At 39.6% G+C, this 23,310-nt stretch overlaps 6 protein-coding genes across 7 annotated transcripts; 2 read left to right on the top strand and 4 right to left on the bottom strand.

Annotated features, from left to right (window-relative positions):
• Window positions 1-5,022: 5,022 nt before the first annotated feature.
• Window positions 5,023-5,598, bottom strand: LOC106383167. The gene has a single exon (XM_013823303.1). The coding sequence runs from the start codon at window positions 5,596-5,598 to the stop codon at window positions 5,023-5,025; it is 576 nt and encodes a 191-aa protein (XP_013678757.1).
• Window positions 5,599-6,315: 717 nt separating this feature from the next.
• Window positions 6,316-8,022, bottom strand: LOC106382979 (ribosomal RNA-processing protein 14-like). The gene is made up of 3 exons (XM_013823080.3): window positions 7,929-8,022; window positions 7,635-7,681; window positions 6,316-7,533 (listed from the first exon to the last, which is right to left on the bottom strand). Exons 2-3 carry the CDS (start codon window positions 7,656-7,658, stop codon window positions 6,502-6,504), a joined length of 1,056 nt encoding a protein of 351 aa, XP_013678534.1. The 5' UTR covers window positions 7,659-7,681; window positions 7,929-8,022; the 3' UTR covers window positions 6,316-6,501.
• A 137-nt stretch (window positions 8,023-8,159) lies between these two features.
• LOC106382981 (uncharacterized aarF domain-containing protein kinase At5g05200, chloroplastic) lies at window positions 8,160-11,029 on the top strand. The gene is made up of 10 exons (XM_022698522.2): window positions 8,160-8,305; window positions 8,400-8,514; window positions 8,652-8,794; window positions 8,918-9,031; window positions 9,197-9,541; window positions 9,621-9,886; window positions 9,973-10,070; window positions 10,153-10,331; window positions 10,432-10,548; window positions 10,709-11,029. The coding sequence occupies exons 4-10, from the start codon at window positions 8,951-8,953 to the stop codon at window positions 10,889-10,891; spliced, it is 1,269 nt and encodes a 422-aa protein (XP_022554243.1). The 5' UTR covers window positions 8,160-8,305; window positions 8,400-8,514; window positions 8,652-8,794; window positions 8,918-8,950; the 3' UTR covers window positions 10,892-11,029.
• Window positions 10,911-13,970, bottom strand: LOC106382980 (protein ENHANCED DISEASE RESISTANCE 4-like). Its single transcript, XM_022698521.2, has 3 exons — window positions 13,671-13,970; window positions 13,352-13,560; window positions 10,911-13,178 (listed from the first exon to the last, which is right to left on the bottom strand). The coding sequence occupies exons 2-3, from the start codon at window positions 13,470-13,472 to the stop codon at window positions 11,194-11,196; spliced, it is 2,106 nt and encodes a 701-aa protein (XP_022554242.1). The 5' UTR covers window positions 13,473-13,560; window positions 13,671-13,970; the 3' UTR covers window positions 10,911-11,193.
• A 1,824-nt stretch (window positions 13,971-15,794) lies between these two features.
• On the bottom strand, window positions 15,795-17,916 carry LOC106382982 (protein NETWORKED 4B-like). The gene is made up of 3 exons (XM_013823083.3): window positions 17,639-17,916; window positions 17,159-17,243; window positions 15,795-17,086 (listed from the first exon to the last, which is right to left on the bottom strand). Exons 2-3 carry the CDS (start codon window positions 17,241-17,243, stop codon window positions 15,954-15,956), a joined length of 1,218 nt encoding a protein of 405 aa, XP_013678537.1. The 5' UTR covers window positions 17,639-17,916; the 3' UTR covers window positions 15,795-15,953.
• Window positions 17,917-18,243: 327 nt separating this feature from the next.
• Window positions 18,244-23,286, top strand: LOC106382983 (cellulose synthase A catalytic subunit 3 [UDP-forming]). 2 transcript variants are annotated; one of them, XM_013823084.3, is made up of 15 exons: window positions 18,244-18,455; window positions 18,544-18,600; window positions 18,703-18,898; window positions 18,999-19,192; window positions 19,269-19,371; window positions 19,481-19,661; window positions 19,766-20,032; window positions 20,121-20,466; window positions 20,547-20,684; window positions 20,775-20,900; window positions 21,002-21,214; window positions 21,324-21,585; window positions 21,786-21,988; window positions 22,080-22,430; window positions 22,509-23,286. In XM_013823084.3, the coding sequence occupies exons 2-15, from the start codon at window positions 18,577-18,579 to the stop codon at window positions 23,091-23,093; spliced, it is 3,189 nt and encodes a 1,062-aa protein (XP_013678538.1). In that variant the 5' UTR covers window positions 18,244-18,455; window positions 18,544-18,576; the 3' UTR covers window positions 23,094-23,286. The 2 variants fall into 2 exon arrangements, with proteins under 2 accessions (XP_013678538.1, XP_013678539.1); XM_013823085.3 differs by having other exon boundaries at window positions 18,266-18,455; window positions 18,541-18,600.
• The last annotated feature ends 24 nt before the right edge of the window (window positions 23,287-23,310 follow it).

Genomic DNA, 23,310 nt, shown 5'->3' with positions numbered 1-23,310 from the left:
TTTTCTTTTTTTATCAAAGGAATATGACATGATAATTTGAAAATATATGGTTGGTTGATTTTCTTTGCTGATGTGGACAACCTCTTCTTTCAAGTTATTCTCGTTTTAGTATAGTAAGTGTGGAAAAATAAAATGTACAATATTTCTTTCAAAGAATGATTAAGATCAATTTATGAGTCGCAATTAAAATATCGTCTCTGATATATTTTTATATAAAAGTCGTGATGATTATAAGTTATTTGATGTAACACTGGTTTTACGATTTATTGCAAAATTCAGAACATATGGTATCTATATATCTATCAGCCGGAATAACGCATGTGAAATGTGGTCTCAATAATTGATTGGTTGTGTTAATCACAATTCGTGATAGCCATGGCCCATAGGAATGGCTAATTCAGAGCACCATACATGCATGAGCACACGTGCATGCACAGATGTTGATGTGTTTGTTACATATATGTAAGAATATATAGTATGTATGTATTGTATATATGCATATATGTGTATGGAAAGAGAAATTTGGAGGAAACGAGGAAGGTGAGACCTTATCAAAGAGCTTACGCCTGACGATGCAAGTGGATGTTGCAACTTGCAAACTTCTTTGGACTTGGTTTAGGTGGAAGATTAATCCTTTCCTTTTTCTCTATTTGTTTTATTCTTGTGGCCATTTTAATATTATACTAGATCTCGACCTGCACAATCGTGCGAATTTTATTTTATATACTAAATCATTTTAGTTTATAAAACAAAAATTTATCAATAAATTAATATAGTTAAGTATTATGTATTATTTAGCTCTATTATACATGTGTTTATGTGATTTATGATATTATTATTATAAAAAATCAAATTTTGTATTCTCGTAACAAATTTTGTTTTGAAAACATAATTACGTAACAGTACTATTTTACATATTTTTTATTTCTAAATTTGAAATATATATAAAATTTAAATCAAATTGGACATACTGTTAAAAACTAAATCAAGTTGGTAATAGATAAAAAATTTTGGGATACTGTTAAAACATCAAATTTTTAACACTATAATATATTGTGCCTGTAAAATATTACGGTGCAATTAGTTAGTATGTAATTTAGATTTGGTGTATATAATTTGTTTTATAAACGCAATATACATATGGTGATTAATTAAACTCATTTGGTATAGTGTTGTTCGTTAGTGTAAGAGGTTAGTCGAAATTTGATTTATATTGCATGTTCAGAATAATAACAATAGGATAATGTATTGGTCCACATACTGGTTTGATAATGGTTTACATCCTCCCTATCTATAAATTGATTTTACATTTAATAAAGATTAAAAATTGGTCATGTTTACCATTCCGGTTTTGTAGGAGTTATGGTTATATTAGTTGTGATATATTATTAAACTATATTATTAGTAATAAATGAATGATAATTGATTTTTAACGAGGATCTATTTTAAAAAAAATCACACATGAATCAAGGTTGTAACTTCTATTTTAATATATACGATTCAAATTTAGTAGAAAGGTCGTTGAATCGTGCGACTTCGTATATTTATACTTTTAGATTATAATAATCTGAAATGACGACATTGGCGTCATGGTGTGATACCCTACATCAATTTCACATAATTGTATAGACATGCAGTTATGTTATCTTAACAAGGCTATTTGTTTGACAAGAAAAAAACAAGGCTATTTTAATTTGTATTCAAATATTGATAATCGGAACCGATATTTGTAACTCGGTATTACATTTTTGACGCAGTGTTAGTTACTGCATGCAACTAACAAGACTTAAAACTTTACGTATACAAAGAAAAGTATTACTGAAATTCCAAATAGTTGAAGATCTTTCTTTATCCTTAGAAATGTTGAAAAGAAGAAGCTGCCTGAGAAACATCTCTTGAAGATAATAACTACAACAAACTTTAACCAGTGGTGGTAGTCCAGTGGCGCTTGAGAGAATAAACTCAATACGGCGAATCCTGGTTCGAACCCCGCTGGGCACACGGATATGAGCTATTGCTTTCGGCTCATTTGAATGCCCAGGAGAGGGTCTATCCGTGGACTGTACCTCCACCCGGGGGTTAGGTCTGTGTCTTTAATAGATCCGGGTTTAACCCTTTTCAGTTAAAAAAAAGAAAAAAAAGATAATAACTACAAAAACTTTACTGACCAATTTGGCTGTATTCACTTACCATTTTGCTCTTTTAAGAGGAGGCATGTTCCTTTTCTAATAATAATTTCAAAATATCAACACCCCTTTTATCATGTAATGTATCCTTATCCATATTACAAGCATACACACAACATGTGAATAAGCACAAATATGTGCGTGTATATGTAGATATATAAATCCTTGTGGTGAGTGAATCTACATTTGAAAATAAGAGAAACTTGTTTAAAATTAATGAATTCTCGAATTTAAAATACACAAGATCGTTCTATACATTTTCTTTCCCCCAAAAAATATCCTTCTAACAGTAACTAGATAAGGGACTTAAACCAGTATGCTATATATAGTATGTGTGTGTCAGTTCGTAAATTGGATTTACCCTTGCATAACTTACCCTATAGATTCGAATAACAACAAACCACCTAATAAATCATTTAACCTATTATAGGTGTTTTGAGTTCATGCATATTTATAATAAAATTTAAGAGATAGGCCAAATAAACGCAGAAGAGTACACTATAATTTTACATATTTTTCGTAACATTCATTTTTATGTTATATAACTTTAGTTCATAGTAAACGTCTAATTTATATATATATTAAATTTATATTATGTAATTTTATGAGCTTATTTTTCATGTTTTTGGTTTATATTACTAAAATTCAATAATTTATATTTTTTAAAATTCACCATTTAATGATGACAAAAAAAAATCACCATTTAAAATAATTGAATATAAAATTCCTCAAAATACTAAAAAAATATTTTCAATTTTTATGGTTTACATACATTCAATTTTAAAATTCATTTAATAATACTATAAATTTGGTAACTACATGATTTATCCTTGGTAGTATCAAGATTCAATATATATGATTTTTTTTAAACAAAAATTGATAAAATTGTTTTTTTTTTTTAATTGTTGCTAATAATGCCCAATGCAATTGAAAGACATAAGCCCAGGCCCAGAGTCTGCAAGCCAATTTTTTTTTTTTAAATAATAAACTCATTATCCACAAGAAAAAGTTGGTTCGGACTTAAATAAAAGAGTTAAGAACAAATGTGTTGTCGTTAACATCATCGAGACACACAGACACTCTAGTCTCTACCCTCACTCTCGGCGACGACTGCATAAACCCTAGTTTACTTTCTCCTCTGGTTCCAAGATTCTTTCTTCTTTTTTTAATCATTAATTAAGTAAGTTCCTTTTCTTCTGATTTCGTGATTTTGAGCTTAGCTTTCTGGATATATACTTAAACAACAACAACACAAAGCTCATACCTTTTGACTTGACTTGATACAGGTCTTAAGTGATGGATAGTAGGGGCTCCTCCAAAGACTTAATCAGCAGTCTACCAAACGAACTTATTTGCCACATCTTTTCTTTCCTCTCCACAACACAAGCTGCTTCCACTTCAGTTCTGTCCAAACGGTGGCGCCATCTTCTTGCTTTTGTAACAAGTCTTGATTTTGATAGCTCCATCTACGACCATCCTGAAGGTGAATGTGATTGTCAGAGATGCGTAGACTTGCTTAAAAGCTTCATTGTGTTTGTAGATAAAGTACTGGCCTTGCAAGGGAATGCTGCTCAGTTAAAACTTAAACAGATTCTCTCTAAAATGTGATCTTGGCTATTTAGAGTATCTTATCAATGGTTTGGATACTCAAGGTGTCGGAGCGTGGTGTAGTTGATCTTGATTTATACACCTCTTGTGAATTCAACATACACGGGTATCAGCTTCCTCCACAGGTTTTGGTGAGCAAGAGTTTGGTTAGGCTGATACTAGTAGCCAGTAGGGAGTAGACATGAGGAGTTCACCATCGATGTTGTCGGTGGTGGTGAAGTTTCTCTCCCAAAGCTTAAGACTTTGCCTATAAGTAATGTTTTGTTTGATGTGTGTGCAAACCTTGGGAAGGCACTCCAATTTGGCTATCATCAAGTCCAGTGAAGAAGCTGAAGATACTGAAGTGGGGGGGGGGGGGGGGGGGGGAATCTGTTGGTGCATGGATGAGTTGAAAAAGCAGACGGATCTGATCACCTACTTGGTGGAAACAATGCCGAATCTTGAACAAGTGGTGTTGTACTATAATTCTCCCATTGATGATTATCTGATAGGGAGTGCTCAACGGTGGTTTGATCACCTGCTTACACCGTTTGGTTTCGACAACAGTTACTTCAGGAACCTCATGAGTCAGAGAGATCTTCTCCATTCCGACCAAGAGCTTTTCAACGGTGGATCCACCGTCTCCATCGTCCGTGAGTACAGCCAAAATGCGAGGGTTTTTCGCAACGATTTCGCGGCGGCGATGGTCAAGATGAGTCACATTAGCCCCTTGACTGGCACTGCTGGTGAGATCCGGAGGAACTGCGGGAGGACAAACTGATTCAAACCTTCGTACTCCAGATATTTCGAAGATCTCTATTAATGTTTTCGTTTTTTTAAAAAAAATTTTCTATTCCCGTCGGACTTTGTACGTTTGCTTTAATAAAAGTCTTAATAAAACGAGCTATGAGTTCGTATTTATGAAGTTTTATATTCATTTACATATGCTAGAGCAATTCTTTATATGGATTATATAATCGATCTAAACAAATGAAACAACGCTGTATTTATAATTAATTTGATATAGGCTTTTTTGCTAAAATTTTTTCTATTAAATTGCATGAGAAAGAAATGTTTTACAAAGCGTAGCTTAGTGGCAAATGCCTAATAAAGAACCGGACCCGAAACTGCCAGCAGCTTAAAATATTACCTCGCTAACTATTGCCCAAGTGAATAGTTAGGAGGGAGAGAAGATGAGAGAGGATTTGAAGATGAGATAGTTGCATTCCGTCTTGACAGCAATCGGAAATTAGGAGACCCAAGCTTGGAAGAGGACAGACGCTAGGTGAGGATCATCTATACGAATAGATGCAATCCTTAGCTTGACGATAGTGTGTATTTCCTTGACGATGGCGGAAGGAGGTCTGAATCTACTTCGGTGGAGCCGTGCATTGCGTTCCGCCCATATACAATAGATCGAAGCTTGCCAAGCCAAGAGAACTAGTAGTCTGGTGTGTGTCGGAGTATTTAGTTTTTGTAAATGTCGGAGGATTTCATTCCACACTCTTGGAGAGGAGAAGCCCGATCTACCAGCCACTGAGTACCAAATGTCCCAAGTGTAGGAGCAAGAGAAGTACAGATGATCTCTAGATTCAAGGCCCGAGTTACAGAGGATGCACATAGGGTCAGTAGCAAAACCCCACTCCATCATTCTATCTTTAGTGGGGCATCTGTCCAGAACGAAGAGCCAAGATAGGAACTTGTGGCGTGGAATTCCTTTGGAGAACCATACTTCCTTGTGCCAAGGGACTCGCTGGTGGTGGACGCGCAACAGGTTGTAGATTTCCCTTGTTGAGTAGATAGTTGAGTGTTTTCCGTGAGGCATCCATTGAAAGGCATCAGCCTCATGAGTGAGCGCAAGTGTAGTGAGATGAGTCTGTATGTTAACTTGACCTTCTGATCTCGCCGGGAGGAGTTGCCAAGTGCCCTGATCCCAAAGTTCCGCCAAGGTCGCCGCTGTCGGGATTCCAGTATTGCGGGAGCTCTCTCCTCGAAGGTATTTCGTTATGCTTCCGAAAGGGGACCAGTTACTTGACCAGTTATGCTCAATTATTCAAAAGCCAATAAACGTGGAGCTAATCTAAAATCGTTGAAGGAAACGATTATGATGCATGATTTTTAAAGAGTAGTTGATTCATTGTGATTACAATCGCTGAATCCAGCACGTCAAAGAAAAACATGCACATGCATGGTGGTATGTCTTAAGCCGAATAACCTTTTCTAGATAAAATAAAATAAAATAAAGTAATAAGGGTTTATAGCAATGGGCTCCACATAACACGAAAGGTCCATTTCTAATGGGTAATGGCCCGAACTACACTATTCCCTCAAGATTCTAGCTAGAACTCGCACCTCAAGATCATTTTTCTTGGAATAAGCTACGAACCAGGCTAAACTCAATTTGACTCAGTTTAGTTCAATATCTACAAATGTTGATTACGGATCTCGACACCAATTACTACAACTAATATTGAGATTTTATAGTTTGCAAGTATCTTGCATTAATATCTGCTATGTGATAAGTTTGTCTATAAACTGCAAATTCTATTTCAAAACCTGTTTAAGATCATTAACTAGCAGAAAATCCAACATCTGACAAGTCCACAAACTGTAAAAGTAAAACAAAACGAGCTAAAAGAGATATTGCTAGGGACATGATATTCCAGATGTGTAAACCCTCTTCACAGCAATCTTGGAACACAAAGGGCATATCAAAGAATTTTCAGTTTCACTTTCCACCTTCATTCACAAACCCTTCTTTGCGGCCTTCAAAGCCAGGACGAAGAAGCTTCTTCTCCCTCTTTGCGATCTTCCGCTGCTTGTTCTGTTCAATCCTATCCGCAATGTTCCCTGATCTCTTCTGCTGCTTCTCAACTCTAACCTTCTGTTGTCCTTCAACTCTCTCCTTCCACTTCTCCGCGTTCTTCTCGTGCCTCTTCTTCTCTTTGTGGATGCTCTGCTTCAGGAGCTTTGGGTCGTCGTGAACCTTGATACCAGCTGCTCTGCTTGTAGCCGCCTGCCACGAGTGCTTCTTTGCAATCACTTCACCCTTTTCTGGATCCTTCTTTGCTGCCTCCAACTTCAAAGCTCTTTCAAGCTCTCTCGACTTAGAAAGCCTACGTTTCTTTTTATCTTTCCCGTGCTCCTCGTCGTCATCGATCTTGACGTAACCGAACGTGAGATCCTTAGCAGCCTCTTCCACATCCAGCTTACCCTTACCCTTATCTGCTGCCTTACTCTCCTCCACAGAACTTGACTCCCTCTTTCTCTTATTAGGCACAATCTTCTTCCTCTTTTCGTGGCTTCTTGGTCTGTCTGAGCCTCCACGACCACCTTTAAGCTCATCAATCTTGCGGTGGAGACGCTGCCTCAGCTCCTCGTAAGTAACCGAATCAGTCCTAGCCTTCTTATTGTTATCAGCTTCCTCCTCCTCACTGTCATCATCATCATCATCTGCAACCACATGACTCAACTTCTTCTCCTTCTCTATCTTCTGTTTCAGCAAATCAAGAGTCGTCAAAGCAGACTTCTCAGGATCCAACCTATCCCTCCTCGCTTTCTTCAGATTCTCAGTTGTTTTCCTCTTGGCTCTAGCCTTCTGAGCCTTGCTAAGACCAGGAAACCACTTCTTCTCCGTCTCATCAGGTAAGTAGAATCTCGCGGGGATGAGCTCTATCAACTTATCGAAAAACACCGCATGCTGATGAGCCACACAATTAATATCCGACTCAGAATCAACTTTCTCCTTCTTCTTTGCCATCTAATAACAATTTGCCAAAACCAATCACAATCAACAAAAAAAAAATCACAGATAATAAACTAAAGAGTCATACTCAAATTCAGAAGCTAATCAAGACTTACATCAGTACCACGAGATTTAGTCATTGCTCTCTAACCTCAAGAACAAGCTGCAGCAAAATAAAACTATTAATCATTGTGAAAGAATCAATCAAGCGTAGCTATAGCTAAGCTAGTAAAGATACATCATCATCATCATCATCATCACTATCATCAAACGAGCCCCTAAATCCGAATTGATAGTATAAGTTTCATAAAACTCGTTGCCTTGAGTTCTAAACGATTCAATTGAACAACGAGAACAAGCTCAAATGGAAAGGATCCGAGTTTACGGAAGAAAACAAAGGAAAAACTCACCGGTAGCGACGATGGCGAAGCAACGGCGATTGAGAAGATGAAGATTAGGGCTCGAATGGTTTTGTTATTTTCTCGATTTGAATAAGGGTGTTTATGTAAATGCGCCATCGTTCAGCTTCCTAAAGAACGGTTCGGTTTAAGAGGATTGGAATAAAGTAAACCGGAGATCGAATCGAACCGGGAGGAAACTAACGAACTTATACGTATCCACGTGGATTGTTCCTCCTTCACTCCTCTCTTCTTTTATACAAAACGGTGTCGTCTCTTTGCCCACTGCTTGATCGGAGTTTTCTAGCCTTCTCTGCTTCAGTCTCCGGCTAGCGATGGCGGTCTCAGCTTTCCGTGGCGCGCGGTTACCCTTTCTTCACCAATATCAGGTCTATATGTACTCTCCTCAGCTAATCTGTTTCCTTTTCTCTGATCAAAATCGGCAAACGCCATTACTCTCTGCTGAAATCTCGTTTTTTGAAGCTTCCCGTCGCGAGAGGAAGTTCTAAGAAGATGATCGGAGGAAGAAAGTCGAAGGCTTTCGTTATCTCGGCGCAGTATTCGCAGACGCAGGACCTTTAAACTTCTCGTCTTCAAAGTACGGAACTTTCCTTCCTTTTTTTGTAAACTCAATCTGAGGCTGTGTACTGTAATGATGACTGTAATGATGAATGAACCTTCAAAGTGCAGTTTATTTATGGCTTGTGCTTTTCTCACGTGGCCCTTTTGATGCAGGCCGGATAGAGAACTTGCCGAAGCTGGTGGAGGATATAGTTCAGACTTCGATTAACACAGGTCCACGTGGTGCGTTGCGCCTTGTCCAAGGGGTCCAGGCCTTTGTTGGGGTTGGAGGAGAGTGGCTTACTGATATCTCTAAGGTAACTGTTTGTTTGGAACCAAAAGTTAATCGTTCATAGTTCTTGTTGTTTATATGAGTAAGACACTCGACACCTCCTGTGAGCTTGGATTGTTTTTTTTTTTTTTGTGGTGACTCAATGCAGTTAACAAGAGTGTCTGGTGGATTACCGACTGAAATGCAGCTTGGTCTACTCTCTCCTCTGTATTTGAGGAAACTCTTTGAACGCATGGGAGCTACTTACATTAAGCTGGGCCAGGTAATTTCTGTTGCTTCCTTTGATGGTGTTGTTAATAGCTAGACACATGTGAACTGCATATCTAAAGTAAGCATAGTTATTATAGTGTTCTTTGTCAATTTATGCCCCTTTCTATCCAGTTTAAGGCCACTTTTTTTCCCCCAATATTATCCTTTGAATTTGTAGTTTATAGCATCTGCGCCGACTTTGTTCCCACCAGAATACGTGGAAGAGTTTCAGAACTGCTTCGACAAAGCACCTCCAGTACCGTTTGAAGATACTCGTAAAATTTTGCAAGAGGAACTTGGGAGACCCATAGAAAGCGTGTACGAATATGTTGACCCTACACCGCTTGCATCAGCCTCAATAGCACAAGTCCATGGTGCAAGGCTTCGAGGCTCCCAAGAGGATGTAGTGATTAAGGTCTTGAAGCCTGGAATAGAAGATTTCTTGGTGGCGGATCTGAACTTCATCTACGTTGTTGCCCGTATATTTGAGTTCCTTAGTCCTGAGTTCAGCCGTACTTCACTGGTATGCTCCCCGTCTCCTCTGTCTTAATCTACACTTGCTGCTAAGTTACACTCTCTAAACAAATACATTCTATTGATAGGTTGGTATTGTCAAGGACATTCGTGAGTCAATGCTTGAAGAAGTAGATTTCAACAAAGAGGCTCAGAACATTGAATCATTTAAAAGATATCTTGAATCCATGGGGTTGTCAGGACAAGCCACTGCTCCAAGAGTGTATAAGCACTGCAGCAGCCGGCGGGTGCTTACAATGGAGAGGCTATATGGAGTTCCTCTTACCGATCTAGATTCTATTAGATCGCTTGTTTCCAGTCCTGAAAACAGCCTTATTACTGCTCTTAATGTGTGGTAAGATCTTATTGAAAATAAGATTGCTCCTCCTCCTCCTAAGAGTACAGTTGGTGAATTGAACTTCATGTGAATGTAACATGCAGGTTCGGAAGTTTACTTTCTTGTGAAAGTTTCCATGCTGATGTACATGCAGGGAACTTATGGCTGTTGCGTGATGGCCGGATTGGGTTTCTTGATTTTGGTAAATCGTCATTCCTAAAGCCTAATTGGTGCAGTAGCTCTTACATGTGGTATATTTATGTAAGTGTCCACATTGTTTTCAGGCATTGTTGGTCGGATATCACCCAAAACATGGGATGCTATGGAAGTGTTTTTAGCGTCCATTGCAACTGAAGAATATGAATCCATGGCCTCAGCTTTGATACAAATGGGCGCCACAAATAGAGATGTTGATGCCAAAGCTTTTGCAAGAGACCTGGAGAAGATGTTCTCTTCTATCCAGGCAAGCAATTTATACTCTTTAGCCATCTACATCCACTGTAGTGCAAAAACATTGACAAGTACCACTAATCTTATGGAGATAAGTGAATCTCTTCTTGCAGGAACTAGATACAGAGATAGTAGTGGCTACAGCTCGCGGACCAAACTCAGACAGAACTGCTGTTGCTGCTAACGTAGTTGTGGACGAGAGACAGATGAATGCTCTTTTCCTCGACCTGGTAAGCACTAACTAGACGTAGTTGTTTAAGAATTTTGATTATGATATCAAAGTTGCTAGCATTCAGAAGCTGCATTGATGGATGGAAGTTTAACCAAGTTGGTTTTGTGCTTTAAGCATTGCATTTGCATATGGGCTAAAGTGTTCTTTCTTTTGTGTAGGTGAGGGTTAGCGAATCATATGGGCTGAAGTTCCCGAGAGAGTTTGCACTTCTAATGAAGCAGCTTCTGTATTTCGATCGGTACACAAGACTATTAGCTCCAAACCTGAACATGCTGCAGGATCAGCGAATCTCTGTCGTGTCCAACAGGAGGATGAATCGATACAAGGACAGCTTCAACTAAGTTCATATACTCCACTTACTAGTGGTAAAGTCAATAGTAGATTGATAAAAACCAGGAACGATGATGAATTCAGTATTGTTACAAACATATAACAAATGCTACATGTCTATATATACAACAGATATCTTTTGTGTATAATTTTGCACAAGTGTTGTCGTTTTCTCTAACCTTAAAACAGAAGTGCAAAAACAAATCTTTTACCTATAAACATGTGAGACAAAGAATGATAAAACCAATTGGCAAAACTATCGATCTAGAAAAGTGCAATAGCTTCTCGTTGCTTGATCAGAATCAGAGAGATCTTACACAGAAGGAGGACGCTGAGAAGCTTTAAAGACTTGGCTTACAGTAGAATATCCCATTAGCCGATGAAGCGGAGAGCCTCTAGCCACAGGTATCTCCTCCTCCTCTTCCTCTCCCTGAGCAGCAGAGGAGCTCGGGTTTTCGGGATTGCTAGTCCTGTTAGCGTTTGTGTCATGTGTTACTGCAGGAACCAAATGAGTTCTTGACTGAAGTGAGAATCTGAGAACAGTGTTGCAAGTCCCGCATCTGAGAAGATGATACTTCCTCTTGAAGATGAGAAAGTCTACAGGAAGCTGTAGGTTCGCTGAGCACCTGTAACAGCTAACGAAAGGGGCCCCACCGGCCGTTGGACGGATATGACGCTTGGCCACAGGCTGTTGTCGACGAAGACGGGCCTCATGTCTAGTACGCTGATGATCCTCAGCATCAGAGACTATCTCATGGCTCCATCTCGGATAATACTCAGGCTGTTGTTCCATTATTCTCTGTGGACTTGCGGAGTATGAGCTGTAAGAGCTATACATCTGACTTGAATACCAACCGGGATGGTTCGTCATCTCTCCTGAGAACCTACTCCCTTGTCCCCGTTCTCTTGCCCTTGTGTTGTTGTTGTGATACATATGGTCAACACCCTCGTATGGAGGAGGCATTTGAAGCGAGTGTGCACGGGAATAGAGATCAAACACATCGTGTGATGGATATGAAGAAGGGCTTAGACGTGTGTATGGTTCTCTCGGATATAAAGGCACGTCTGGTCGAAGTTGTTCTGAGACATGTCTCCTCCCTTGTCTTCCAAGACGTCCTCCTGGCCCCTCAAGTTGCAGAGACTTGTACTGATGCCGTTCCTTGTGTGTGGTAGTCCCACTGGGCCTCTTGTCAGAGAAAGTGGATGAGGAACTTCCACCTTGCTCCTTGAAATTTTGAGGGTATCTTATGTTCTGAAGAGCATTCCATTGTTGGTTTTCATCTTGGTCTTCTCTTTCGTCAGAGGAAGACTTACTCCCATCATATGCAGAAGAAGTCTTGTTCGCAGGAAGATCATCTGTTGAGTCCCTGTGAGGGTGAAAAACATGATCTTCTTGGTCTTGTTGCTCTTCTTCAATTGGAGAGGCATCAGGAGAGATTTCAGCTTCAAGCTTCTGGAAAGCATCACTAGACGAATCACTAGTTCTTCTTGCTTCCATCACAGGATCATCATTCAAGCTTCCTGAGCTAGTCCCAGCCACGGATCTCATATCAGACTTCAACCTGCTGGAGTTGTCTTCTCCTTCATTCTTGTCAGAATCACCAAGTGAGAGTTCGCGCAGTTGGATTTCGTTCCTCTCCTCTCTTTCAGATAACTCTAGCCCACCAAGCTGCTTCTCAGTGGACTCCATGGATCCATCCTGATCCTTCTCATCTTCTTGGCCCGAGGGTGAAGCAAGAACCGTGTCCTGCCCTGAGCTGCTGGACACATTGTTGGTTTCAGGATCGCTTGGCGGCTCACTGGCTTGACCCCACTCTCCTTCTCCTGCACTTGGTGCAGTGTTTGGAGACTCACTGGCTTGAACCCCTTCTGCTTCTCCTCCACTTGTTGCAGTGTTTAGATGCTCACTGGCTTGACCCCCCTCTGCTTCTCCTGCACTTGGTGTAGCGTTTGGAGACTCACTGGCTTGAGACCTCTCTGCTTCCCCTGCACTTGTTGCAGTGTTTGGAGGCTCACTGGCTTGATCCCTCTCTGCTTCTCCTGCACTCGGTGCAGCGTTTGGAGGCTCACTGGCTTGATCCCTCTCTGCTTCTCCTGCACTTGGTGCAGCGTTTGGATGCTCACTGGCTTGATCCTTCTCTGCTTCTCCTGCACTTGGTGGAGTGCTTGGAAGCTCACTAGCTTGAGCCCCTTTTGTTTCTTCTGCACTTGGTGCAGTGTTTGAAGGCTCACTTGCTTGAGCCCTCTCTGCTTCTCCTGCACTTGGTGCAGTTTTTGGAGCAGTGCTCCGTCTTTTGGCTGAACCAAAGAAGCAAACAAACAAGTTCAATAACAGAGAGACATCATGACAAGAAAAAGAAAACAGAACTACACAACTGGTATGAGCTCAGCATTAAAATTCAAGATAACATTAATGTTTAGGCGAGATCAAAATGGTAAAGTTAAAGACTTTATAATAAAAAAAAAATGACCTTGAAGAATGGCTGAGCAACCACCACATTGATAAACAGGAACATCTTCGTCTTCCTGTAGAATCTTTAAGCACTTGGGGCATTTCACCAACCGAACTCTCTGACCCAACCTGCTAGCCATTGTTTTAGTCCCAAAGCTGATGACTTTATCCAATCTTCTGAATCAAAAGATCGAGACTTTGAGAAATTTCTTCAAGTATCTACAGGAACTTGGAGCGGAGACCAAAAGAAGATGAAGGTCAACACGGTATGATCAAAGAGGAGAAAGGGAAACAAAAAGAAGTTTAATTTCAATGGAGGTTTAAGAATGGTAATAAACCGGGTCTAAGAGCTGGTTACGGATCCGGGTCGGGATGGAGAGAAAGCAAAGATTACATCATTCAAGGATCCACGAGATCTTATCACAGGAATCCATGAGGAACCAAGAACTTAAGCTCTTATAAGTTGAGAGATTGTGAAAGAAGAAAGACAAGAAGATTCAGATTATATAGAGAGAGAGGCCCTAGAGAGAGAGAGAAGAATCTCATGTCGTGGGGACGAAGTAGAAAGAAGAGGAACAGTGACAAAAGGCCAAATCTTTGGACAGGTTTTTTACTTATGTTTTCTCTCCTTCCACTTCTGAGAAAAGTCTCTATTTTTCCGTGTCCATAAAAGTTTTTTCATTTTCTTAATAATACTTTTTGGGTAATTTTATTACATTATTAACGATCTGTCTGGACATTATATCAACCATTTTTTTTTTGAAAAATATTAAGGTTAATGGTCGGCAGCAGACTCGGTATTTTATCGTTTTGTGCTGTCTAGTTTACCTTTCCAGATTATCGTTTTGGCTTTGTGATTCCGAAGAAGAAGTCAAACCTTTGGTTGTGGAGTCCTCCTACAGAGGTGACTTCTATATTTGTTTTCTCTGCCTAGTCCAATGACTATGTGGATACGGTTTTCAGATCAAATCAAGTTCATTTATCATTCAAGTCTTCTCAACTTCATATATGTATCGAGTCTTCTACATTTGGGACCACTACTATTTTCTTGTAAATGTTACTGTATTAAACTTCAAGGCATGAACAAGAAACTATTTTATTTTAAAAGTCAAATTAATTTTTCAAATGTATCATTATATTACTTGAAAGTCGCTTCTCATTTCTAAAAATAACTTTTGATTTTTTTTGCCAAGCTTAGCTACCTATACAATGAGATCAAATTTTAGCTGTTAAAAAAAAATATTCCAAAAACCATCTCTTTCTAATCCGGTATGATCTTAAGAGAAAATGATGTTTCGATTCTTAGCTTCTTTTGCAAAGGAATTTTCACGAATCTTTGATTTATTTGTTAGTGATCAAGAAGTTTTGAATCCCTAATTATAAGTGTAGGTTTCAATTAACATTTGATTTATTTGTTAGTTATCAAAACTATTTGTCTTTGCTACATTTATTTCTCCAATAGATAAGCATAATTCCAAAGCAAGCAAATCATAGAATTACCGTTTACATCTGACAACACAAAGTAATTTACTTATATCCAAACACGTCTTAGCTATATTTGCGTACAAAACCTTAATTAAGAAATCAATAAAGGTGAAATATAAAGGGCGCATGTTAACCTTTTCCTTTTAGCATCTTTAAATGATTATCTGTTGTTTCTAACCAATAAAGCTCGTCGCCAGCAGTCTTGCGAAAGTCATTTCACACATGCAAACACATTTACAACCTAATACCCATAAATTCATAATGATAAACTATAATATATATGTGTAAATAGTATAAAACACTATATATAACTTTAGCTGCATGGGGATGCATAATTACGCACTCAAGCATGTGTGTTTACACAATAACACAATGAGAAAATGAGACGCAATGGATTCTCTCAAAGCTGAAGTTTTGAAATTTTCATTTCTATTCTCTTTAATTAGTTAGAAACAAAGTCATGCAGATCATGACCAATCTTGAAGTGATATGGCCAGATCTTATTATACTATTTAAAGAAATAAAATAATAAATGATTTGACCAAGCACAAACTTGTAACAGGAAATAGAATTGGAATAAGCATTATAAAAAAACAGACTCGTTCAACTTTGTTTTATCATATTAATTATTATTTTTTTTTGGGTTCAATTTTTGTTTAGTTTCTATAATTTATATTTTAGTTGATGCAGTGTTCATTCAATACTTTTTGACAAAACATATTATAAATCAGTAATAAATGTCCATAATAATTCAGTTATAAGATTCAAAAAAGCCTTTATCAGCATTTCACATTAACTCAAAACTCTTTTATATTTGAGTGAGTCAACCAAGTTGAGATATTGGAGGATTCGGTTTGTCTTTGGCCTTTTGACTTTTTATTCCCTAGGCTTTTAACTACATAGGGTTTACGTCATTATGTAATCAGCATGAAATAATAAACAGTGAAACTTAAAAATAAGATGCGTTGTGCTCAGGATAATAAAACATTTTCAAGCTTAGGTTTCATATAAATAACATTTCTTACTAAAGATTCTGACAAATGTCTGAGACGAAAGAGAACACACAATATGGGACAAAGGAAGACATATTAATGGTATAAGGAATAAGCAAAGGGGAGATAGAGCATTCATCTAAATCACACGACAGTTGTTGCCTGTTGTTGCTTTTTGTTGCCCGAGAGAAACCGCACAAGCTGTCTGTATCCGCTTTTGTAATGATCCAGAGAGTAACAAAGCTGTCTAATCGCCTCTCGTTTCTCTTGCTCTCCTTCTGATATCGCATTACTCTGCAACTCTGCTTGCTTCTCCAGTTCTTTAACCATCTCCCTCAGTTCTTCCACAGTGTTCTTGGCATTTCCTGATTCAGACACAAGCTGGTTAAGTTGCTCCTCCATTTGCTTGATTTGGATGTCTCTTGTCCTCATCTCTGCTTTTAGATTGTCTACTTCAGCGCAAACTCCATCTCTCTCTGCCATCAACATGTCGTACCTCAGCTTATGCTTGTCGAAGTCCTTGTTCAACGCTTCAATACGCTCATCTCTTGATGCTAAGCCTGTCTTCAATGCATTGATCTCAGCTTCCAGCTTCACCTCGTTGCTCTTCATCTCCATTTTCTCTGCGTCAGAACGCTTAATCTGATCTTCCAAGAAGGTTTGCTTCTCTAACAAACCAGAAACATCACTCTCCAGGTTTGTTTTCTCAGTAGAGAACTTTGAGATCTCAGCATCTGCTGCAGCTAAACACTCTTTGCTCAGATGAAGCTCATCCACTACATTCCCTACATTGAAACGCAAGTCTGAGAGCTGAGATTCCAAACCAACCACCTGTCCTTGCATCTCCAGGGCTCGCTTTTTCTCATTCTCAATGTCTTTGTCCTTTGCCTCTATCTCCCTCCTTGCAGCTTCAAGCTCAGCGCGGAGATTCTCAGCAGACTCTCTCTTCTCACTCTTCAGCTTTTCAATCTCTTGTTCAGATTCTTGGAGCTTTAGGCTTTTAGTCCTGAGCTCTTCCTCGTATTGACCAAGCTTCTTCACCAGTTCGCTGTAGCTCATTGGCTTCTCACCTAACTCAAGACCATCCATTGTCCCTGGTGAGACCAGTTGGTGGTTAAGAGATGAGTAAAAGGCCTCAGCTTCCGAGTCAAACTCGGAGTAAGAAGACTCAGACTCATGATTTGGAGAAACATCCGAACTGCCATTGCCAAAGCTGAGAGCTGCATGTAATCTGTCAGACTCTGGAGTTACAGGGGAAGAGGCACCTTGGTCTAACCCTGAGAGTTTGATGTGAATACATATTAACAAAAACAAACACAATCAACGAAGAGACGTGAATGAATTAGTACCTGATGAGACTTGTTCAAGCGAATTCTCTGACCACTCGCGTGTGTCATCAGAGATCTCAAGCCTAGTTTCTGTTGGAGAATCCATCTACAATTGAACAAAGGTAAAAGATAATCACTGGTTAAAACAGTGATCAAACAAACACAAACGAACGAGAACAACTTTATGAGCAAAAATAAACCAAATTAACAAAAATATCCTCAAGAGCTGTCACAAGAACATGTTGTTGGGGAAAAAAAAATCATGAAACTGAAATCGAAAGTATTCATTTTTCTCTGTAAAAATTCGAACTTTAGGAGTTTTTGATAACTTGTAATCAAAATTCAATAACTTTTGGTATTCAGATGAAGAACCCATACAAAAAAAAAGCTCCATGAAACTCATATAAACTGAGTTAGAGACTCAGATCATAAGATTTTCAAAACCCTCTAATCGTATACAAGCAAAGATCTTAGAGTGAATCGAGTATAGAATCCACTGACCTGAAATTGATTTAGGATGAGAGGAGAAGACGCTCAGATCACAGGAAATGAAGAGGGAGAAGCAGAGGATGGTTTATGAAGAGGATTGTAGGGTTTTGCGAGTTACGATGCGGAGGAAGAAGGTATAGAGAGAGGGACAAAGGAGGCGTGAAAAAGGAGGGAAGATTTGTCGTGTAGCGAAGAGAAAGTAGCGCTCTTTGGGATTCAAATGTTTGCCATTTTCTCCCTTTTCGTCAACCTTACAGTCTGTCTCTGTCTCTCTGCCCACCAAACATCGCCCACATGCAGAAGACCTACAGTTTAACCAATTATTGGACCCGGTTCGATCCGGTTTAGCTCTTATTAGATTTTGAGATTGAATATGAACCGTAAACAAACCAATTCAATTGGATCCGAGTGTGTGTGTTACGTTACTCAAGCCTTCACGCGCTTTATTGGGCCTTTAATGTTGGCCCAGTTATTGTCACCTACATCATCCTTTAGCGCGTTTTTCACTTTTTACTGACACTGTAATTCAGTAAATACAAAAAACGACTGCGGGGAGTTGTCGGTGGTGGTGGTGGTTGCTTCATGCTTGGTTGTCTATGAAAATGATTTATTTAATTTTTCTACCGACGGATATGATTTGTTACAAATATTTTAAAAAATCTGAAGAGTGACGAGCAGAGAGACAAAAGAGCAGCTTGCATATCGAAAGAGCCATCTAAAGATTCGTTCTCCCTTACTTACTTACATATACTCTCTCTTTTTAGAGAAGAAGAGAGATCTGAAGAGTCACAGTTCAACGACGACTCCATCTTCATCAGATCTTCTCATGGTAAGCTTCACTCTACTTTCTCAGATTTTGACTTCTCCTCTTACTCCGATCTCCTCAGATCTAATCGCATTTCGATTATCCCCAGCAGATTTGAACTCTCCCGACGATTCAGTGATCGTATATGGAATCCGAAGGAGAAACCGCGGTATGTTTGCTTAATCATCGTCTCTAGAATCTGATTTGAGTAGATTTTGTTTGCTTGTGTATTGGAGAGATCTGATTTAAGTAAGGTTTCTAATTATGGTAGGGGAAGCCGATGACGAGCGTCGGTGGCCAGATATGCCAGATCTGTAGTGACAATGTAGGCAAGACTGTTGATGGAGACCGGTTCGTGGCGTGTGATGTTTGTGGATTCCCGGTTTGCAGGCCTTGCTATGACTTCGAGAGGAAGGATGGGAATCAATCTTGTCCTCAGTGTAAAACCACTTACAAGAGGCACAAGGGTTAAGATTATTCCTTATTGATTTCCAGTGTTTTTGAAAGCTATGGATGGATCAGATTGGTTGCTTACTATAGGTTTGTTGACTTTTTTTTGTGTCTTAGGTAGTCCTGCTATTCCTGGTGATAAAGATGAGGATGAAGCCACCGTTGAGTTAAGCTACCCGCAGAAGGAGAAAATTTCGGAGCGGATGCTTGGGTGGCATCTTACACGTGGCAAAGGAGAGGAGATGGGGCAGCCTGAGTATGACAAAGAGGTCTCTCACAATCATCTCCCTCGTCTCACTAGTAGACAAGAGGTAAGGCATTGACATTCATTAGCAATTCACAGATTTGGAATCTGATTTTGTGTGTCTTTTGCTTTTTTTTTTACAGACATCAGGAGAGTTTTCTGCTGCCTCGCCTGAACGCCTCTCTGTTTCTTCTACCATAGGTGGTGGAAAGCGTCTTCCCTATTCATCTGATATCAATCAATCACGTAAAATATCCTTATTTTACTTATTATCTGGCTATTACCTTACCTAGCTAGGCTTTTCGTTTATTTCAAAGCTCTGACAGTGAACTATGTTTTCATTCGTGGTGTATAGCACATAGAAGGATTTCGGATCCTGTTGGACTAGGGAATGTAGCTTGGAAGGAGAGAGTTGATGGCTGGAAAATGAAGCAGGAGAAGAATAATGGTGGTCCTGTGAGCACACAGGCTGCTTCTGAAAGAGGTGGAGGAGATATTGATGCCAGCACAGATATCCTCGCAGATGAGGCTTTGCTGTGAGTCCTTGTTTTGTTTTCTCTTTTGATTCGTCATTGCAGATATCTAAGCACCTTCCTATCTAGGAGTGTCTTGATGCTTATTTTCCATTTTTCTAATACAGGAATGACGAAGCGAGACAGCCTCTGTCGAGGAAAGTTTCGATTCCTTCATCAAGGATCAATCCTTACAGAATGGTTATTATGTTGCGTCTTGTCATTCTATGTCTCTTCTTGCACTACCGTATAACAAATCCAGTGCCAAATGCCTTTACTCTGTGGCTGATCTCTGTGATATGTGAGATCTGGTTTGCCTTTTCCTGGATTTTGGATCAGTTTCCCAAATGGTTTCCTGTCAACCGTGAAACCTACCTCGACAGGCTTGCTTTAAGGTATGTTCTATGTCCCCATTCTTCCGAGTCAATTACTTAAACTATACTATATCCCATTATAATCTTGTCATGCTCAATTTTGGAACAGATATGATCGTGAAGGTGAACCTTCTCAGTTAGCGGCTGTGGACATTTTCGTGAGTACTGTTGACCCCTTGAAGGAGCCACCGCTTGTGACAGCCAACACAGTGCTCTCTATTTTGGCTGTTGACTACCCGGTTGATAAGGTGTCCTGTTATGTTTCTGATGATGGTGCTGCTATGTTATCATTTGAAGCACTTGCAGAAACATCAGAGTTTGCTCGTAAATGGGTACCATTCTGCAAGAAATATAGCATCGAGCCTCGCGCACCAGAATGGTATTTTGCTGCGAAAATAGATTACTTGAAGGATAAAGTTCAGACATCATTTGTCAAAGATCGTAGAGCTATGAAGGTATGTTTCTAGTTTTAGTTACGCAGTCACCTTCACTGTTATTTTAGAACATGCTATATTGACATTTTATTTTCTTGCAGAGGGAATATGAGGAATTTAAGATCCGAATCAATGCACTTGTTTCTAAGGCCCTGAAATGTCCTGAAGAAGGGTGGGTTATGCAAGATGGTACACCATGGCCTGGAAATAATACAAGAGACCATCCAGGAATGATCCAGGTAAATGAAATTGGGTTTTAAGGAAATCGAATATGCTCTCGTTTTCTCTCTCTGGCAGTTCATTGTTGAAGTAGCTTTTGTTGAATGCAGGTTTTCTTAGGGCAAAACGGTGGGCTTGATGCAGAGGGCAATGAGCTTCCGCGTTTGGTGTATGTTTCTCGAGAAAAGCGACCAGGATTCCAGCACCACAAAAAGGCTGGTGCTATGAATGCACTTGTATGTTTCTGATCTCGGATTTTGACTTTTTTGTTCACTGACTTTTTTTTTGTTAGCCTAACCGGCTAGTTAGCTAACCGGGATGCTTTTCAAATGAACAGGTTAGAGTTTCGGCAGTCCTTACAAATGGACCTTTCATCTTGAATCTTGATTGTGATCATTACATCAATAACAGCAAGGCCTTGAGAGAAGCAATGTGCTTCCTGATGGATCCAAACCTAGGGAAGCAAGTGTGTTATGTTCAGTTCCCTCAAAGATTCGATGGTATCGATAAGAACGATAGATATGCTAATCGTAATACCGTTTTCTTTGATGTAAGTCACACTTGCCTATACTTTTGTCTAATTTTTCTTCTGTCAAATTGGTTTCAGAACATTCAGTTTCTTGAGTTTTGTTGTGATTTTTCGTTCATATGTTTTGCAGATCAACTTGAGAGGTTTAGATGGGATTCAAGGACCTGTATATGTGGGAACTGGGTGCGTTTTCAACAGAACAGCCTTATATGGTTATGAACCCCCAATTAAAGTAAAACACAAGAAGCCAAGTCTTTTATCTAAGCTGTGTGGTGGATCAAGAAAGAAGAATTCCAAATCTAAGAAAGACTCGGACAAAAAGAAATCAGGCAGGCATACTGACTCGACTGTTCCTGTATTCAACCTCGATGACATAGAAGAGGGAGTTGAAGGTACACCTGTTTTTATTTCTTCTTTGTATTCTAGTTAGATCCATAGGTTGGTGTTGAGATGTTGATCCAGGGGAGGGGTTATCTACAGTTACAAATGCGAAAATTTGGTGTAGCTAGTGCAAAATGCTTACATTGTCTAAATAGTTCCCAGTTTAGGTAATCTCATCATATCCTAACTATTTGACATTTGTGAAACTCAGGTGCTGGTTTTGACGATGAAAAGGCGCTCTTGATGTCACAAATGAGCCTGGAGAAGCGATTTGGACAGTCTGCTGTTTTTGTTGCTTCTACCCTAATGGAAAATGGAGGCGTTCCTCCTACAGAAACTCCTGAAAACCTTCTCAAAGAGGCTATCCATGTCATTAGTTGTGGTTACGAGGATAAGTCTGACTGGGGAATGGAGGTATTTTCTCATCTCCTAACCTGAAACGGCAATGTTCTGAGATACCTACTTTGGCACTCACTTTGTTTATCTTGTGTTGATGTCTTCCTAGATCGGATGGATCTATGGTTCTGTGACAGAAGATATTCTGACTGGGTTCAAAATGCATGCCCGTGGATGGCGATCCGTTTACTGTATGCCAAAGCTTCCGGCTTTCAAGGGGTCTGCTCCTATCAATCTTTCAGATCGTCTGAACCAAGTGCTGAGGTGGGCTCTAGGTTCAGTTGAGATTCTCTTCAGTCGGCATTGTCCTATATGGTATGGTTACAGTGGGAGGCTGAAATTTCTGGAGAGGTTTGCGTATGTGAACACCACCATCTACCCACTCACCTCCGTCCCTCTTCTCTTGTATTGTACATTGCCCGCCGTTTGTCTCTTCACCAACCAGTTCATCATTCCTCAGGTTCGACACACCTCTCTCTCTTTTGAACATACTTTAATTACGTTCAAAAACTTATGAACTGTTGTTCCTCATTTGCAGATTAGTAACATTGCAAGTATATGGTTTCTGTCTCTCTTTCTGTCTATTTTCGCCACGGGTATACTCGAAATGAGGTGGAGTGGCGTAGGCATAGACGAATGGTGGAGAAACGAGCAGTTCTGGGTCATTGGAGGAGTATCCGCTCACTTATTCGCCGTGTTTCAAGGTCTCCTCAAAGTCCTAGCCGGTATCGACACAAACTTCACAGTCACGTCAAAAGCTTCGGACGAAGACGGAGACTTTGCTGAGCTCTACTTGTTCAAATGGACAACGCTTCTGATTCCGCCGACCACTCTGCTCATTGTCAACCTCGTGGGTGTTGTTGCGGGATTCTCGTATGCCATCAACAGTGGATACCAATCCTGGGGACCGCTCTTTGGTAAGCTGTTCTTCGCCTTTTGGGTGATTGTTCACTTGTACCCTTTCCTCAAGGGTTTGATGGGGAGACAGAACAGGACTCCTACTATTGTTGTGGTCTGGTCTGTTCTCTTGGCTTCCATCTTCTCCTTGTTGTGGGTTAGGATCGATCCTTTCACTAAAAGAGTCACTGGCCCGGACATCCTGGAATGTGGAATCAACTGTTGAGAAGTGAGCAATAAACTTCTTTTTGGGTTTATAAAGACAGAAAATATATATAATGTTATTGTTTTATTTGTTAACGGTTTATTTATGTTCGTGTGTATTGTCTGTTCTTGTGTCGTATTTTCATGTGTAGAATATTTTACTCTAGTTACTTTGGAAAGATTATTAAGTCAAAAGCGAATATTATCTTTCTATTTTTTTTAGTGTGACCAGTAAACTG

This window comes from Brassica napus, chromosome C3 (assembly GCF_020379485.1).
Source record: "Brassica napus cultivar Da-Ae chromosome C3, Da-Ae, whole genome shotgun sequence".
In the NCBI taxonomy this organism is placed as follows: domain Eukaryota; kingdom Viridiplantae; phylum Streptophyta; class Magnoliopsida; order Brassicales; family Brassicaceae; genus Brassica; species Brassica napus.
The sequence above is the reverse complement of the archived record's forward strand: the minus strand, read 5'-3'. Positions and strand labels throughout refer to the sequence as shown.